The following is a 19,273-nucleotide window of genomic DNA, read 5'->3' as shown; positions in this document are numbered from 1 at the left end:
GTACAGACAATCTCATTTGGGCAGAGTTTTATGGCAAGCTATTGAAGTTATATATGTACACATATGTGTGACAGATCTATATCTATACAATATATCATATCTGTATGTAATAGTTAAGCTACTATATATGTGTGTGTGTGTATATATATATTAAGATTATACACATACAAACACAGTTGCCTTTAGTTGAGGAACCCCAAGAACCTGCCCCTTGTCCAGTCAGGGTTGCTGCCCAGAGAAATAGAACTGATTTCACTTAATACACATGATATGATCCTGAAACTTTAAGCAGAAAGAAATATTTGTGTCTGTTTTCCTTAGAAAGGGGAGGTGGGTGTGGTGGGTACCAGAGCTTAGATATTCTTTTGTATCATAAATGAGTTGTGAAGATAGTGAGTAGATGTTTGTAACATAAATAAAGAAATATTTAGGATGATGACTATTTAGGCTGATGATAGACTAGATTACATGAGATTAGATAGAGAGGCACAGGTAGCTGGACAGAATGTGAATGTGGGTTGTTGACAGCTAGTTCTCTGTGAGCCAGGAAGCAGGCTCTCACCAGACACCAGATCTGCTAGTGCCTTGATCTTGAACTTTCCAGCCTTCAGAACGGCAAGAAATCCATTTCTGTTGCTTATAAGCCACCCAGTCTGTGGATGTCCTGTTATAGCAGCTCAGACTGACTAAGACAGATGGTTGAATTGCACTGAGAAATGGACAGTTGGATGATGGCTGTTTAGATTGGTAGATGTGTGAATTTTAGGTTACTGGACGGACAGCAAATGGAGGGATGAAAGGCTTGATATCTTAGAGAAGTGGTGCCTCAAAGTCACTTGGAAACTTTGTTATACACACACTGCTGGACTCTACCTCCAGAGTTTTTGATTTGATAGATCTGTGTTGGGGCCTCAGAGTTTGCATTTCCAAGTTTCTAGGTAATGCTGATACTCCCAGTCTAGAGGCCGTCCTCTGAGAACCACTACCCTGTGGTATGCCTGGGAGTGTCCCATGCCAGTAGAGCCAACATGGTATTGCCAAGCTGGAATGGAGGCATCTGGGGACCCTGGACTTAGGGATGCCATCCAGCAGGGCTCCAGGCATCCTGTCACTGGCAATGGGCTCAATGTCCACAATAGGCCTAGAGGCCCATGGCTCTTCTCCCAGGGATGTAGCACCCTTGTTTAGGACATCACGGCCCACCATGGTCTGTCCGGTCATCTCTAACCCCTGCCATCCTCAACTAGGGTTGAATAGGGTCCATAAGGTACATGTACTTGGCCATCCAAGGGTGCTGGCCTTGGCTGTGGGGCATATAGAGCACTCAGAGGCAGTGCCACAGCCAGCCTAGTGCCCAGGAGCCAGCTTCAAAGCATTGGAGATGTTCCCTCTGAGCCCTACCCTGCTGAGGGGCCCTGGCAAGCCCTCCTGCTTTGTCAAAAACACTTTTATGTTTGTTGTCCCTGTTTTCTCAGGCATTGTCAACCTCTCATCTGAACAAGATTCTGCTAATCAACATTTAAACATGCTTGAATCTCACTTACCTTAAAAAACAACAAAAGCCCCTTTCTTTGACTCCTTGTCTTACTGCAGCTACTGCCCCACCCTCCTCTCACCCACAGGCAAACGTCTCCAGAGCACTGTCTCTTTCCTCACACCTCACGTGCCTCCTGTCCATGACAGTCTGGCCTCTGCCTGCTTCACTTCACCGAAACAGCACTCCCTAAAACACTGGTGAGGTGACCTTCAGGACACTACATCCAAAGTGCATTTTACATTCTCCTCTTTTTTTTAGGTTTTCCAGCAGCATCCGAACATTCTCTTGCTTCTTGAAACACTCTTCTCCATTCATTGCAAGGCACAACATGCTTATGGTTCTTCCTATATCTTCAGCTGCTCTTTCTCTGTTTACCCTCTATTCCAGGTTTTTCCTCCTTTACCTGGCCATTGAACATTAGTGTCCTTAAGGCACAGGCTGGGCTCTTTTCTTACTTAATACTCTTCCTTCTTGGCAGTTTTATCCATGTCCTTACCTACCATCTACTTTTCTCCCTCCCAGATAAGTATCTTCAGCTTATTCCCCTCTGGATATCCAAGTGCTCAGCCTCTTCACTGGGACAGCTCAAAGGCGCCTCAGCCTCTAACTAAGGCCAAACAGGATATTTTCCCTCCTCAACCCAACCCTGGTCATCCTTTGGTGTTCACCATCTCAGGGAGAGATACCACCAGCCATTCAGGTGGGCAACTCAGAAACCTAGCAGGCCCTTTGACACCTGTGTCCCTTAGCCTTCATGGCCAAACCATCACCAGTATCTCTCCATCTTACTTCCTAAATATCTCTTGAGTCTACAGTTTTTGTCATCTTCACCATCCCATCCTAGTCCAAACCATCTCTTCCCTGAAACATCACAGTTGCGTCTGAGGTGGTCTCTCCACTGCCCCTCTTGTGTCCCTCCAACCCATTCTCCATGTTGCAGCCACTCTGCACGTAACATAAATAAAGAAATATTTGGGGTTGGAGATGGGGAAATGAATCGCCTGGGGGTAGGCCCTGCTCAGGGTCATGGCAGGGGCTGGGCCTCAGGCTTGCCTGCCCCACTCTTAGCCAGGGCCCTTTCCAGGACAGGAAGGCAGGCCCACGCGTAGGCTGGAGGCCCCACTAGACACACAGCTCAGCCAGGCCTCCAGGGAATGGAGAAGAGGCTTTGAAATTTGCAGTATCAAGTTTCAGAAAACACAGGGTCAGGGTCAGCAGAGCAGCTGGTAGTGGGGAAGGCCAGGCCCAGCTAATTTCCTGTCAGAAGGGCCCAGAGGCTCCAGCCCCTCTCTGGGCTGGCCACAGGGGAGGAGATGCCGGGAATGGTTCACATTCTTCTGGCTGGGGCTGCACTGAACCTCGGGGGACCTGTGGGGAGTGAGGAGGTGGATCTGCTGAGGCCAGAGTTGGGGGCTTTCTGTAGGGACCAGGCATCTGTTGTTCAACTCTTAGGCTTGGATGAGGCCAGGGACTGCAGAGGAGATGCAAAAAGACCATTGCAGCTGTGGGAGCTGTAGGATAAATAAGCCTAACTTCACGTTTTACAGATGAGGAAATAGGCTCAGACAGGGCCAGATCCTCACCAGGATCCTGCAGAGTATCTCATTCTAAGCCCTGAGCTCTCTGTTTCTAATTGCCCAGGTCTGGATTTCCTGGAAGGCCCAGCTATGGTTGAGTTGTGTGACAGTGGGGACGTGCTGAACTGGGCTGGGCCTGGGCTCCTCCTGCTCACCTGCAGACTAGGAGATGCACTTCTTAGGTGCTCCAGCTGTGCGGTGGGTGGCCATGGTGTGGAGTGGGTATGAGAGGGCTAAGTTAGCTGTGGGGCCATTCCGCCTCTCCTTGGAGGGCCCAAACTTATTCTACCCACAAAGAGAACTTTATGTCCTGGTCCATTGTCTAAGAGGGTGAGGCAGTCCTGGCTTTGAATGGCCCTGTAAGTGGCCTGGCCAGACTGGGTGTGACGTAGAGGTCAGAGGTCCCCTGTATTCTTAATTCTCTGGTGCCAAGACTGGCCTGGTTGACCTGTTGGTACTGGGGAGAAGAGCACAGGATGTAGTCAGACAAGCCTGGGTTCAAATCCCAGTTCCATCAGGCACTGCTCTGTGGCCTTGGAGAAGGTCATTTAACCTCTTGAAATCATGGACTCCTCAGCTGCTAAAATGGGGAGGGGCTACTTAACTTCTTTCTCTAAGCCAAGAAGATGTGTGATTGGTGTGTGTGTGTGTGTGTGTGACTTGGGGAACCCTTCCCAGATCCAGGAAGTGCTGCACATACCCTCTCTACCAGCTGACTCCTCCCCAAGGAAGCATATGCCTGCTGCTGAAGTCAGCACCAGGGCCTGGGTGCCCCCAGCCTTTCTTTACTCCTGGCACTTGACTCTGAGACTGGAGCCATTCTTAGATGTCCCAGGCATCAACCTGACAGTCTTCAGCTGTCCCTCTCTCCCTTTATCCCCTCTGTCCCCATCAGTTAGGCCCTACATCCTACAGATACCACCTCAGGCATGTCTCTGGGGCTCCCACGTCTATCTAGCCCAACTGCCTTCTCAGGTTGGGATAATTACAGCAGCTGCTCACTGGCCTGCCTTCCTCCCAGTCCCAGTTCACCATCCTCACCAGGGAGATCTTTCTAAAATACACATCACAAACCTGACTTAACTTCTTTTCCTTGCTCCTCCTGATTTCACCTTTGCCCAGTGATCTTATTCTTTAATACTTGGCCGAAATGTCATTTACCCAGGAACTCGTCTCTTACCCCAAGGCTGGGCTATGAGCTCCTCCCATCTTTCTGCAGGCTCCTACTTGCTCTCACCCTATCATAGCTCTGGTTACACCAGAAATCATATCTTGGATAGTAGCTTATTTTACTTGGGGTCCAAAGTATCCAGGAGCAGGCATTAACACAGAAGAAGCATCAATAAATGTATGTTGAATGAATGAAAATGGACAGACAAATGCATAGGAAGATGGACACACTGGTTTTGGGTGACCAGCTCATTTATAATAGGTTCCATCATACAGCTGTGAGGGGAGAGACTGAGATTTGGGAGAACATGTGCAAGGTCGGGGCTTACCCTGACACCGCACATACTAAAATGCTGGGCAGATAAATGATTTCCAGCTGCCCCCCCGGTGAGTCTCAGCCTCCCAGTGTACCTCCTGTTCAGGTGAAGGCTAGTGACGGAGCCGTGGTAGACAAGCCCTGTCCCCACCTGCTAAATTCAGCTGCCCTCAGGAAATATGGTGTTCAGAGATGACAGAGTTGATATGGTTTGGCTGTGTCCCCACCCAAATCTCGAATTGTAGTTTCCATAATGCCCACATGTCATGGGAGGGACCCAGTGAGAGGTAATTGAATCATGGGGGCAGTTACCCTCATGCTGTTCTTGGGATCGTGAGTTCTCACGAGATCTGATGGTTTACAAGGGGCTTTTCCCCCTTTTGCTCAGCACTTCTTCTTGCTGCCGCCATGTGAAGAAGGACATGTTTGCTTTCCCTTCCACCATCATTGTAAGTTTCCTGAGGCCTCTCCAGCCATGCTGAACTGTGAGTCAATTAACCTTCTTTCCTTTATAAATTACTCAGCCTTGGGTATGTCTTTATTAGCAGCATGAGAATGGACTAATACAAGAGAGGTCACCAAAAACAGGTGGAATCCAGGCAGTGGGTGGGCCTGTGTCAGAAAGAGTCTGCATGTGCAAGTGCCAATAACACTAGGGTGTGTATATGTGAGAACATGTATGCCCTTGTTTGTGTTGCATGTGTGTGCACAGGATTATATGTTTGCATGTGTGAGTGTCCCTCTTGGCCTGGCAGCAGCTGCCTCTGCATATCACATTGCACCTCTGCCCCTCTGTCTCACTCTTATTTCTCCCTAGGCCATCCCCTATCCAATTTGCTTGTTCTGAGCTCCTGCCCCCTGTACACAGCTGTTGTACAAATACAATGCAATTGCACGAATCACTGTGGTTCATTATATAGCCCTATTAGTTTCCTATTGCTATTGTAATAATTACTACAAATTTAGCAGCTTAAAACAATACAGATTTATTCTTAGTATTCTGGAGGCCAGAAGTCCAGAATGGGTGTTACTGGGCTAAAATCAAGGTGTTGGCAGGGCTATGTTCATTTCTGGAACTCGGAGGGAGAATCCATTTTCTTCCTTTTACTAGCTTTCAGAGGTTGCCACATTCTTGGCTCACGTCCGTCCTCCTTCCATCTTCAAAATCAGAAAGTGGCTCATTAAGTCTTTCTCCTGTTGAGTTTCCTGTTGGGTCTTTCTCTGACATTTGCTTCTGCCTCCCACTTCTACTTATAAGGACCCTTGTGATGACATTGGACTGATCCAGGATAATGTCTCGGTCAGCAACCTTAATTTCATCTGTAACCTTAATTTTTGCCATGTAAGATGACATATTCACAAGTTCCAGGGATTACAACATGGACATCTTCAGGGAAGGGGGGTGGGGATTATTCTGCTTACAACAAATAGTCTGTGTCTACTTTAGATTGTGAGTTCTTTGGGGGCTGAGCTGTACTGTATTCATCCAGAGATTCCTTGGGAGCCATTCAGTGCCCAGTATGCACCAGATGTTTATCATTTATTCAACATATTTGTTCCTTCCTTCCCTCTCTCTTTCACAGCAGTCCACCCCCATCATGGTCTGATAGCCCTCCCAACCTCTCTAGCCTCCCTGCCCATTGTCCCTCACAGGTGCTTCCCTTAGAAATGAATGGTTCTATATCTGAAAATTAGCTTAGGTTTGAGAACTATTGACTAAAGAGGTGGCCAGCTCTCTAAGAGGAAGGACTTTGCAGAATTGCAGCAAGTGTATGCCACAATGATTCCTTCATTTTTCCCCCCAGAGAGACCTATGGCCCTTTAGGTGATCATTCACTAGAGAAATGGGGATAACAAGACATTTTGAGTAGTAGATGCAGAGTTTGAGTTGACATTAACACTTGGAGCTCAAAGCATCATCATGGCCCTTCTTTAAGAGGCCTTTTGGGCCGGGCATGGTGGCTCAAGCCTGTAATCCCAGCACTTTGGGAGGCCGAGACGGGTGGATCACGAGGTCAGGAGATCGAGACCATCCTGGCTAACACAGTGAAACCCCGTCTCTACTAAAAAATACAAAAAATTAGCCGTGTGCGGTGGTGGGCGCCTGTAGTCCCAGCTACTCGGGAGGCTGAGGCAGGAGAATGGTGTAAACCCAGGAGGCGGAGCTTGCAGTGAGCTGAGATCCGGCCACTGCACTCCAGCCTGGGCGACAGAGGGAGACTCCGTCTCAAAAAAAAAAAAGAGGGCTTTTGGAGATCACTGTGATGTGATATGGCAGAAAAGCCTAGGGGCCTTTGAATGTCCAGTGTGTCAGCAACAGAGACCAATGCTGAGCCCCTGAAATGGCACTATTCCTTGAGACCAACACATCATTTGGGGCAAGTCAACTGCATCAGGCCCTTTCCATTCTGGAAGGGCCAATGGTTCATCTCTACAGGGATAGAGACTTATTCTGGGCATGGGTTTGCCTTTCCTCACCACAGAGCCTTAGTTAGCATCACTTTCCAGGGACATACAGAATGCCTGATCCAAAGGCATGGAATTCCACACAGCACAGCACAGCACTTAACTGGGGGACACTATGATGGCCAAGGTCCTATTAAACTATGGTTTGTGGCTGCTGCAGGGCACTTGGGATTCTTCGTGCTCAGAAACCAGCAGACAAGAAGAAGAGTCATCATACTGGCAGGGATAACTGCCCCTGATCAACAGGAAGGGGCAAGGCTGCTCCTGCATAATGAGGGCAGGAGGAATGTGTGTAGAGGTGTGATCCACTGGACACCTCCAGGTAGCCCCACTGTAATTGTGAAAGGATGTGCAGCAACCCTGAGAAGGGTTTGATTATTTAGCATTTATCCCCTTCCCTCCCCCTCCGCTCACCCCCAGAATGAAGGTTTGGCTCACACCACCAGGTAAACCACCAACATCTGAGGAAGTTGTTGAGGGTGGTGGGAATTCAGAATAGATAGTGGAAGAGGGAAAGAATGAAGGCCAGTTATGGCTCCAAGATTAACTTCACTGGTAGGGGCCATAGTTAGTCCCACAGACCTCCTGCATTCTTCTGAGTTCCCCTTGGGAATAGAGGCCCAAGGGAAATGGGGAAGAACTTCTCCCTAAACCTGGTGGAGAGTAAAGATCTGTGTGGCACAAGGGGTAGACTGTGATGTTAACACTATAGTTGTAGTGTTTTTTAGAGAGTTCAAATTATGACTCTTATTTTTAGTTTTTTGAGACAGAGTCTCGCTCTGTCACCCAGGCTGGAGTACAGTGGCATGAACTCAGCTCATTGCAAACTCTGCCTCCTGGGTTCGAGTGATCCTTGTGCCTCACCCTCCCAAGTAGCTGGGACTACAGGCATACACCACCATGCCTGGCTAATTTTTGTAATTTTGGCAGAGATGGGGTTTCACCATATTGGCCAGGCTCTTTTCAAACTTGTGGCCTCAAGTGATCCACCTGCCTTGGCCTCCCAAAGTACTGGGATTACAGGCACGAGCCACCATGCCAGATCATTTGAGCTCTGAATTTTCCTTGATATGATTTGTCCATTAGTATTTGTTGTTGTTGTTTTTATTTTTGAGACAGGGTCTCGCTCTGTTGCCCAGGCTAGAATACAGTGGTGCGATCATGGTTCATTGCAACCTCAACCTCCTGGGCTCAATTGATCCTCGGGCCTTAGCCTCCCAAGAAGCTGGGACAACAGGTACATGCCACCATGCCTGCCTAATTTTTATATTTTTTGTAGAGATGGCGCTTTGTCATGTTGCCCAGGCTGGTCTTGAACCCCTGGGCTCAAGTGATCTATCTGCTTCGGCCTCCCAAATTGCTGGGATTACAGGCGTGAACCACTGCACCTGGCCCATTAGTTTAAATATATTCATGAGACAGACCATAATATGTAGCTGGCTGGAGTCTCAGAAAACCTTGGCATGCCTTAATATTTGAGAATCCCATTTAATTTCTTATTAATCTCTTGAGAGCAAAGAAAATCCCATAAATCCTGTCAGAGAATGTCAAGAGTTTGGACCCATGTTTAGGTAGTGGTGACTGTCCTAGTGGCTTTTAAATAGCCATCCTGCACCCGCCATTTAGAATATTTATTTTTGCTCTCAGAAGATTTTTAGAAACAAGCAAGGGAAAGGAGCCAGATCATTTACAGATTCATGTAACCAAACCAAAATGAAACCAAGATAAAAGTGTTCACAAAAATGTTAACCCAGGAATGTAGAAAAAAATTAAATTATGCATGCATTAGTCAGCGTTCTCTAGAGGAACAGAATAGAATAGATATATATAAAAGGCAGTTTAGTAAGTATTAACTCACATGATCACAAGGTCCCACAACAGGCTATCTGCAAGCTGAGGAGCAAGGAGAGCCAGTCTGAGTCCCAAAGCTGAAGAAATTGGAGTCTGAGGTTCAAGGGCAGGAAGCATCCAGCACGGGAGAAAGATGTAGCCTGGGAGGCTAGGCCAGTCTCTCTTTTCACATTTTTCTGCCTGCTTTATATTCTAGCTGTGCTGGCAGCTGATTAGATGGTGCCCACCCAGATTAAGGGTGGGTCTGCCTTCCCCAGCCCACTGACTCAAATGTTAATCTCCTTTGGCAGCACCCTCACAGACACACCAAGGATCAATACTTTGCATCCTTCAGTTCCATCAGGTTGACACTCACTATTGACCATCACAACGCAGAAGGAAACAAAAGTAAATTTACCAGAGAAGACATGTCTTGCAGACAGAACATGGATTCTGGAGAAACCAGAGTACTCAATCCAGAAAGCACTTGTCTTTAAACCAAAAGATAAAAACCCTTTCATCATTCCAGGAGGACGTACAGTCCTTAAAAAGGCAGCTTTATCACTAAACCAAATCCTGAATAAAGCTGATATAGGAGTTAAGAAGAAATTATTTAGGCATAGGGTAAGGAAGTCCTTAGTAAGGTTTTCCTTTTAATGAAAAGAAGCTTCCAAATAATTTTCTAACTAAGAGCAGCCTGTAAAATTGAGCTGCAGACATAGACAAGCAAGCTGCAAGTTTGCACGGGTGAATGCCAGCATCTGTGCCAATAGGAAAAAGCTACCCAGGACTAGGCATATCCAACATGACAGCTCCATCTTCCCTTCTCTTTGCCAGCAACGCATACCATAAGGAGCAGACAAGATGGCGCCAGTCAAGCAAAGACCTCATTTGCAAAATAAGATTAGGGTGGGGCGGTCAGATTCCCTGGACACTATGTAATGTCACACCTGGTCCAACCAATCTCTGGGCCCTGTGTAATCAGATACCACCTCCTCAAGCCTGTCTATAAAATCCAGTGCACTCCACTGTGGGCCAGGCTCTCTTGAAGGACAGAGCTAGCTGTTCTCTTTCTTTTGCCTAGTAAACCTCTGCTCTTAAACTCACTCCTTGTGTATGTCCGTGTCCTTAATTTTCTTGGCACGAGGCAATGAACTTTGGGTATTACCCCAGACAACAACTCCACTTCAAAGTCAAGAGCTTCTACCAAAAAGGGGGAGGCTTGGCCTGAGAGGAAATCCACCAGGGCAGAAAATGTGAGCCATAGAAACAGAGTGCTCAAAGGGCTCAGGTGAGTATTGCACACTAGTTCCAAGAATCATGAATTCCTTTTGATATTCTTTTTCAGGTCCTGCTTCTGGACACCATTTATGTCACCTTAAATAACAGAGAGGCTCTCTAAACGAAAATAATGTTTATATAATAGGGCTGTATTAGTCTGTTCTTGCACTGCTATAAAGAAATACCTGATGCCAGGTGCGGAGGCTCATGCCTGGAATCCTAGCACTTTGGGAGGCCAAGGTGGGAGGATTGTTTGAGCCCACGAGTTCAAGACCATCTTGGGCAATATAGTGAGACCCTGTCTCTATAAAAAAATTAGCTGGGCATGTTGGAGCACACCTGTAATCCCAGCTACTCAGGAGGCTGAGCTGGGAGGATTGCTTGAGTCCAGGAGGTCAAGGCTGCAGTGAGCTGTCATTGCGCCACTGCACTACAGTCTGGGTGTCATAGCAAGACCCTGTCTAAAAAACAAAACAAAACAAAACAAACTATAAGCGGTTGAACTGGTTCATGGTTTACAGGCTGTAGAGGAAGCATAGTGGCATCTGCTTCTGGGGAGGCCTCTGAAATCTTACAATCACGGTAGAAGACCAAGTGGGAACTTGCATGTCACATGGCCAGAGCAGGAGCAAGAGAGAGACGGGGAAGATGCCACACACTTTTAAACCTCAGGAGAACTTACTCACCATCATGAAAATAGTACCAAGTTGATGGTACTAAACCGTTCATGAGAAATCCACCCTCATGATCCAATCAGCTCCCATCAGGCCCCACCTCCAATTGGGGATTACATTTCAGCATGAGATTTGGGTGAGGACACACATCCAAACTATATCGGGGCATTGCAATGGGAATACCTATATAACACCATAGTAAGCTATGTGTGTATTCAGGGAGGTAAAGGACCACAAAGGTTTTTTAAAGGAAAAATGAGCATCAATACATAATTGTTTTGAGATAATTATCCTGGCTACAAGGATCAGTAACAAGGGTGACACTAATCCAAGGCTGGTCAGGCAGTTGCTGGACAGATGCCTTCAAAGGAGTAATTTTTGTATAAGGTTGCAATGGCCTTTGTGCAAGGTTGCAAGTTTTGCAGTTTTTTATGATAGTTTTTGTTCTCAGGTATTTATGCATGAGTACTCTCTCTTCATAGCTTTCCCTGGCTCAATTTATCAGGCTTTTTTGTTTTGTTTTGTTTTGCTTTTGTAAACATAAGTGACTCCGTTTTGATTCTGACAACTTTAACATTGACAACCATGAAAGATTTCTCTCAGATTTCTGACTGCAGTGACTGTCATTGACTGTTGGCCTCAGCTGGTATATTCTGAAATCTATTACTGTGTTTCCACCAAAACCATGCTTCCCATGAACTGCTCCTAGCCAATGATTGAGCATGGCAGGGATCCTAGGAAGGCCTGTTCTTGGAATATGTGGGATTCCCCTGATGGCTCAAGGACTTCTTATCTGCCTTGCTGAACTTCTTTAGAACTGCACTGCAATCCAAGTCTTCTCCACTCAACTTTGCTTCCTTTTCTTTTTCAAAAGGATTATACCAGCATCATGGTCTCTTGGCTCTTCCAGCCTTCCATGAGTTCCTGAATGTCAAGCCCCACCCCAAACCTCTTGAATCAGAATCTCATTTCAACAAGATGATTCATATATGCATTATAATTTGAGAAGCACTGATTTAGATGATTTGGATTTTTCAGAACATCCTTTAAATCTCAGTTTGGAGACTAAGTCCTTGCCAAGGTAAATATTTGGAATCACAAAGTAACAGATCATCTATGTCCTGCATTTTTATAAGTTAAAGCCCAGCAAAGTTAAGGGACTGGTTCAAGGTCATAGATGAGATTAGAAGACAGCCAGCACTAGAAGCCAGGTCTCTTGCCACCCAGCACGGCTCTGCTGTGAGCAGGCTATTTGCTGTAAATATGTATTGTTTAGTGTGGTAGCAGTGGAAATAAGGCTAGTTGTGGTAGAGTACAAAATATATTTGTTCTTTGTTCTGGGTTCCTGGCACACAGTGTCTAAAACCCTAGAAATTTCTTAAGTGATAGTTTTTTTTTAAAGTTATTCCTAACACACCCCACCCTTTAGGAGTATCTTTTGTTATTCATAACTGCCCTTCGCAACACCTGAGTTTATGCTAACAAGGTGATTCAGGTGGGGTCCCTAGCTAGGTTAAGGATGCGGGCTAGTCGTCTGAAAGACCAAACAAGTGAATAGAGGGTGGGAACTTTCAGCCACCCCCAACCTCGGGGGAGGGAGGGTAACTGGAGACTGGGTTGTAAAACCTCTTGAATAATGAGATAAGGAGTGCCTCCCGGTTGGTGAACACATCAGATGCTGGGCAGGTGGTGTGCTGCCTCCGTCCATACCGTGCATCTCTTCCCTTTGGCTGATCCTGAGGTTTATCCCTTAGAAATAAGCTGGTAAATGTAAGTAAAGTGTTTTTCTGAGTTATGTGATTTGTTCTGGCAAATTACTGAACCTGAGAAGGGGGTTGTGGAAACCTTCATATTTATAGCTGGTTGGTTAGAAGTTCTGGTGGCCCTTGGAACTTGCAACTAGTGTTTGAAGTGGGGGCAGTCTTGAGGACAGACCTGAACTTGTGGAGTCTGTGCTAAATCTGGGGAGGTAGTGTCAGACTTGAATTGGATTGTTGGATGTCCAGCTGATGTTGGAGAACTGGTATAGAAACATGACATGCATTTGTTTTATCAGAAGTGGCCTCTGAAAAAAACATATTAGTCCAAACTCAGATGTGATGTAAGTATAAAATACACAGTAGATTTTGAGGATTTAGTATGAACAAGGAATATATTTCATTAATTTTTTTGTATTGTTTACACATTAAAATATTTTTGATATATTGGAGTAAATATATGGTAAAAACAAATATATTAAAATTAATGTCATCTTTTTTTTTAAACTTAAAGATACCTATGTGGCTTGCATTATATGTTTGATGGTGCTGCTGTAAACCCTATCTCTTCATCAACACTGCTTTATTCACTGCTTAATTAATAGCTTTGGCTGGGATTGCTGAGGGCACTTCCCTGTTATCAACTTGGGATCTTTCAGAAATTCTTTATGGGATGATAGGGCTACTTAACAACTTGTATAAGAACCCCTGATTAAATACCTAAAAATGTCAGTTTCCCTTGAGAAGCAAATCTGCCATGTTATTAGTTTAAGCTCTAGCTCCGGGGTGGAGACAGTAGAATGAAGGGGTTTGGGAGGTGGGAATAAAGGATTTGGGTCAAAGGGGTTGGGAAGTAACTTTATGCTATGTGCTCCTTTGAGTTTGCATCTTTCAAGAGCCCATATTAGAAGGGTTTTGTCACTGGGACCACAGAAGGAAGGGCCCTGTTAAGGCTCTTGCAGGTAGCCAAGCCCTGGTCTTTCTCCCTTGGAACTGTAAAGCAAAAAAGTATATGAGACAGATCTCAATCAATTTAGAGATTTATTTTTCCAAGGTTAAGGATTGTGACCCAGGACACAGCCTCAGGAGGTCCTGAGAATACAAGCCCAAGGTGGTTGGGTTAAAGGCTCTTGTTTTTATGTTTTAGGGAGACATAAGACATCAACCAATGCATGTGAAGTACAAATTGGTCTGGCCTGGAAAGGTGGAAGCTTATAGGTCACAGGTGGATTCAAAGATTTCTGATAGGCAATTGGTTGAAGGAGTTATTATCTAAAAGGCTGAAATTGAGAGTCTGGGTTAAGATAAGGGGTTGTAGAGACCTAGTTTCTTATGTAGACGAAGTCTCATAGGTGGCTGCCCTTAGAGGCAACAGATAGCAAATATTTCCTATTCAGACATTTAATAAAAGGCACTAGACTCTTAGCTAATCTCTTCAGGATCAGAAAAAGACCTGGGAAGGGAAAGGGATCCTCTATAGAATGTAAATCCCCCCAAGATACAGCTTTGCAGGGCCGTTTCAAAATATGTAAAAGGAATGTATTTTGGGATTAAAAAAGCTTTGATTTCCTTTAGGGCTTACTATCTGTTATGTGATGCTATATTAGAGTCAGGTTGGAATTTGGTATTTTATTGTGACAGTCTATTTTGTCAGTCTTAAGATCTGTTTTATTTTATTTTATTTTATTATTTTTTTTTGAGACGGAGTCTTGCTCTGCCGCCCAGGCTGGAGTGCAGTGGCCGGCTCTCAGCTCACTGCAAGCTCCGCCTCCCGGGTTCACGCCATTCTCCTGTCTCAGCCTCCCGAGTAGCTGGGACTACAGGCGCCCGCCTCGTCGCCCGGCTAGTTTTTTGTATTTTTTAGTAGAGATGGGGTTTCGCCGTATTAGCCAGGATGGTCTCGATCTCCTGACCTCGTGATCCGCCCGTCTCGGCCTCCCAAAGTGCTGGGATTACAGGCTTGAGCCACCGCGCCCGGCCAGATCTGTTTTAATGTTAATGCTAGTCTGTTGTGTCTAAACTCCAAAAGGGAGAGGCTGTAATGAGGCATGTCCACCTCCTTGCCCCAGCATCATGACTGGAACTCGTTTTTCAGGTTTCTTTAGAACTCCCTTGGCTGAGAAGGATCCATTCAGTCATCTGGGGGTCTTAGAATTTTATTTTTGGTTTACAGAACCCAGTATTCTCCCCTTTCACAGTTAAGACCTGAGGAATGAAGGGTATCCAGATACTGACACTGTGAACACAGCTTCTACTCAACCCCTAATCCCAGTTGTTCCCCGCCTGACTGAATCTCAGGGACACAGCAATGCATAATGGTAGCTGTTGAGAGGCCTAGGACCAAGGAAAGGCTTGAGGGCCCTTGACTTAGAGCAGCATGCTCTTGAGACTGAGGAGAACCGAAAGCTCAAGGGAATATGTCACTGTCTCACCTTGAGCCTCAGTGGCTCTTTGGGGTTCTCTTGCTTGGCTCGGGGGACTCTGGATGTCAAAGGACTTAAAGGCTCAGCCCTGAGATGAAAACTTGCATTCTCTGTTGGCTACATGAGGTAAACTCATGGGCTTAACCAGAGAAGTACTGTCTAGAACTGAAATCACTGATCATTTGTGCTGTTTAACAATTCCCTGTTTGGGAGGCCGAGGAGGGCAGATCACGAGGTCAGGCGATCGAGACTATCCTGGCGAACACGGAGAAACCATTTCCCTACTAAAAATACAAGAAATTAGCCAGGCGTGGTGGCAAGTGCCTATAGTACCAGTTATTTGGGAGGCTGAGGCAGAAGAATGGTGTGAACCCGGGAGGCAGAGCTTGCAGTGAGCTGAGATCGCACCACTGCACTCCAGATCCTGGGTAACAAAGCGAGACTCCGTCTCAAAAAAAAAAAAAAAAAAAAAAAATTCCCTGAAGCAGAAAAATCTGCTGCTCAGACTTCAATGTCTCATGCCTACAATTTTCACAAATTCCTATATACTCTAGGTGGTGGAATGGACCCAGAATAGGTAAGGGACTTAAGCAATTTCAAACAGCGTATTAGATAGTGGTAGGAGTGGCAGCACATGTGAGAATCTTGGCCTCAAGTCTCTTACCTAAACTCTGCAGAAGTGTGTCTGGAACCCAGAAGCTCATGCTAACATGTTCAGTATCCCTGGTTACTTCTTGAGCAAAGGGCAGTGATGACATTAGGAGAATGAAGGCACAAAGTGGGTCATGCTTTGTTTTATTCTTGAACCTTTAGTCCCATGTATGAATCCTGAGTGTTGCCCTCCTGTGTGCTGTGCACTACAGAATGAACTTTAATTCACAGTAAATGAGGGAGGCTTTTTCTTAAGAAATAAATTTAATTCAAGGTGGTTAGTGAATGTGAGGCAATGTAATGCCTTCACGAAAGTTAAAATAGTCCAGTTACAAAAGAAGCACGGTGTATAGTCTCAAATAGCTGAAGGTACAATGGCTCCATATTTTACAAAGTACAAAAAATTATTTCATATACAAAGAAAAATACAAATAATGTGCAAAAACCATTTTCACAGGTGGCAATTTATAAAATGGAAATGATAGAAAAGTCCTTCATTCTTAATTATCCCCGAATTTCTTATATATTAACACAGTTCTATTTCCTAGTGTGTAGACAATTTTAAATTTGAAATTCCGACTTATTTTTAATCTACAAAGACAATGTATTTTTATTTTTAAAAAAGGGAACCATTTCATTATTGAAATCTTATGAATGCATCAGTTAATTTATATTAAATTATAAGCAGGCTATCTGAAAAACAAGGATATAGAAATCATATATACACATTTTTGAAATATTAGTTTAGTATTTAACATATTAACATTTCAAAACAAATGCAATGATCTAGCTACCTATGACGCCAGCTGGTGTCAGTGGCTGTAGCAAAGATGCTGTTTCTGTTTACCATGAGCAAACAGCATTTCTTGGGTCTTAAGCTAAACAAACACAAGTTATCAAAGTAAAGAAAATCTAAAGACAGTTCTTACTTTCCATGTGTAGAAGTGTAGTTTGGGTATCCAGTCATGCCACAGTGTGACTGTGGTCAACACAGCCCTTGTCACAGGTGTGTGTGGTCCTAAATAGCTGGCCTCTGTCTTTCCAACATCTTCACTTCATTGGGAGTTCAGTGCAAGTGTTTGTTTTGTGAGTTAGTGCATTCAGCTTTTTTTGCATGTTATTTTGAAAAAGAAACTGTCAGGAAGCAGAAGATACATAAGAACACAAGGCCCTGGATCCTCAGAGCACCTCTGGTCTAGAGAATTCAACGTTTTGGATAGAGAATTCAACGTTTTGGATAGAGAATTCAACATTTTGGATAGAGAATTCAACGTTTTGGAAGTAGTGTTTTCCTGCATTGGGCCGGTCATTGTTGTACCATTCCCTGGATAATCTTTTTCCATCAGAATAATGCTGTGTGCTCCCTCTTTGCCTACTACTGAACAATGACATCTCTTGTTGTGAACCCCAATGGCAGAGAAGGGGACCATGGAAGCACCTTTTGGCAGCACCAGAGAACTGAGCATCTCAAAGGTCAGGCAGTACAAGTAGATGCCTCTCATAGGAAACCTAGTCTAGGTAGAATATGAGACAATCTTGGAGGGTTTTGATTTTTGCTTGTTAAACAGGTCTCCAAGCAAATTATGACCCTGGAGAACAAAAAAGGATCTATAGCTTTCATGAAGAAGGACCCAAGTAGGTGGTAGCCATTTTGCCTCGGTGAGGTTCACAGTTGGCTCAGGAGACATCTTCTGATCATTAACCACTAAGACCCTGTTAGAAAAATGTAGTGCAAGATACAGGGAGTGCATGGGGCTGTTGACCAGACCTGTGTGAAACACCTATTCAGGTTAAGTAGATATAGCAACCCCTGCAAGAAGGGACTGGGCAGGAGAACCTCAGGCCCTGGGATAACGTGTCGTCAGCTCATCAAGGATCCATGCTTTTTTTTTCTATCTGGCAGCATGAGTTCCTCTATTTCTTCGGCATAGGTTGACCATGGGCATCAGGCATCAGAGATACAGCTCTGGATCCTGTCCATCCATTGCTGGGCACTCTGTCCATCCTGGGCGCAGAAGTTATACACACGTTTACTGGTCTTGAGCTACAAAACCAAATGACAGCGAACCAGAGATGAAGGGCAGGGCTGTTTTATAGATTTGGGTAAGTGGTAAATCAGTCCCTGCGACCTTTCTTTTCCATACTGCCCCAGAACTACCATACTGTTACTGCTTTTACTTTTCTGGTCTCTAGAGTCATAGGGGATGTTGATAGAAGGGTACCGGCAGGAAAAGGAGACACACTGGGAGCGCCTTACTTTGCATTTTCTTAGTGTCTTCTTTGACTAAGGAGGAAGGGTCAGTAATGAATAGTGCCTTTAACCTCTCCCATGCACTGCACCAATGCACTAAAGGTGAGGGAGCTCCTTGTGCTCCAGGGGGATACCTGAGGTTCATCCATACCATAAAGTTGGCCTTTGTGTCCCCTTTCTTCAGTTGGAGCCATATTGGAAGCCCACTGTCAGGAAAACGATCTCATGGCCTCAGCAGGGCCATAAAGGATGACCTATCTTCTTTATGAAGCCCTGCTTGACTCCAGGGACTACATGAGTTCCCTTCTATTATGTGGCCTATAAAGTGCCCCATAGCCCACGTGAGGGCTGCTGAAGATGTTAGGGTAGATACTTCTCATGTGTGCCTAAGGACAGTCTTTTGTGGGTGGTCAAGCATGAAAACCACTGAATACTAGGGAAATAGCATCTGCTCTTGAAAGTAGGTAGTAACTGAACTAAGAGCATTTAACAAGGAGTTCATGTTTCCATGTGCGGCTGGACTCCTTTTGCATAAAGCAGTATACAGCTTTTCTGAGACATACAGACAGGAAGAGAGGATAGCCTTGGGGTCAATAATGCTGAGTTCAAGCTCTGAAACAATTCCCATAGCCAAGGGGGTCTGTCATCCATCTGTAGTCACCACCAATTGCTCTGAGGGCTCCATCATTCTTGGAGACAGACAGAATGATGCGCAGGCAGAGCCAGGAAAAGAGAAGTAAGATCAACTTACATCAAAGAAAGCCTTGTCACTTGTGTGCTTTGGGGCTCCCATGCTGGGGCCAGCAGGGATGACCATTTCTACTTCAGCCAGATCAATGTGGCCTTTACAGCTCGTGTCCTCACCTGAGTCATAGTATCGCAGCTGGAACCAAAAGGATACAAGTGAGATATAAGAGACACAGAAAGAGAAAATGGCATGGCTTTTCAAACTGTATTTGAATACCTTCCTCTGTACCTTGGTTATATATGCTCAACTATGCCTGGAAGAATACACAAAAAATTAATGTTACTTGTTGCTTCTAGGAAGAACTAGGTGGCTTGGAGAAAGCACTGGGGGAAAGACTTATGTACTGTTTGAAAATTGAACAAATAAATGTATTACATCTTAAAAAATAGAATTAAGGCTGGGCATGGTGGTTTATGCCTATAATCCCAGTACTTTGGGAAGCCAAGATGGATGGATCACTTAAGCCCAGGAGTTCAACAGCAGCCTGGGCAATGTGGTGAAACCCTGTCTCTACAAAAACATACAAAAATTAGCCAGTTGTGGTGGTGCATGCCCGTAGTTCCAGCTACTCAGGAGGCTGAGGTGGAAGGAT

At 45.1% G+C, this 19,273-nt stretch overlaps 1 protein-coding gene and 1 long non-coding RNA gene across 5 annotated transcripts in view; one reads left to right on the top strand and one right to left on the bottom strand.

The window, feature by feature from the left end:
* Positions 1-19,273, top strand: part of LOC117080783 — a 54,235-nt gene that overhangs the window by 5,069 nt on the left and 29,893 nt on the right. The window lies entirely within an intron of this gene.
* The window catches only part of SBF2 (SET binding factor 2), a 547,644-nt gene continuing 545,306 nt past the window's right edge, over positions 16,936-19,273 (bottom strand). For all 4 annotated transcript variants that reach the window (XM_033206047.1, XM_033206049.1, XM_033206048.1 and 1 more), the window contains 2 exons: positions 18,685-18,816; positions 16,936-17,726 (listed from right to left, as the gene is read on the bottom strand). In XM_033206047.1, the coding sequence (XP_033061938.1) occupies positions 17,628-17,726; positions 18,685-18,816 (231 nt within the window). In that variant the 3' untranslated portion in view covers positions 16,936-17,627. The remainder of the gene's footprint in view (positions 17,727-18,684; positions 18,817-19,273) is intronic.

Source organism: Trachypithecus francoisi, unplaced genomic scaffold, assembly GCF_009764315.1.
Source record: "Trachypithecus francoisi isolate TF-2019V2 unplaced genomic scaffold, Tfra_2.0 Lachesis_group8, whole genome shotgun sequence".
In the NCBI taxonomy this organism is placed as follows: Eukaryota; Metazoa; Chordata; class Mammalia; order Primates; family Cercopithecidae; genus Trachypithecus; species Trachypithecus francoisi.
This window is presented reverse-complemented; position numbering and strand designations above follow the sequence as displayed.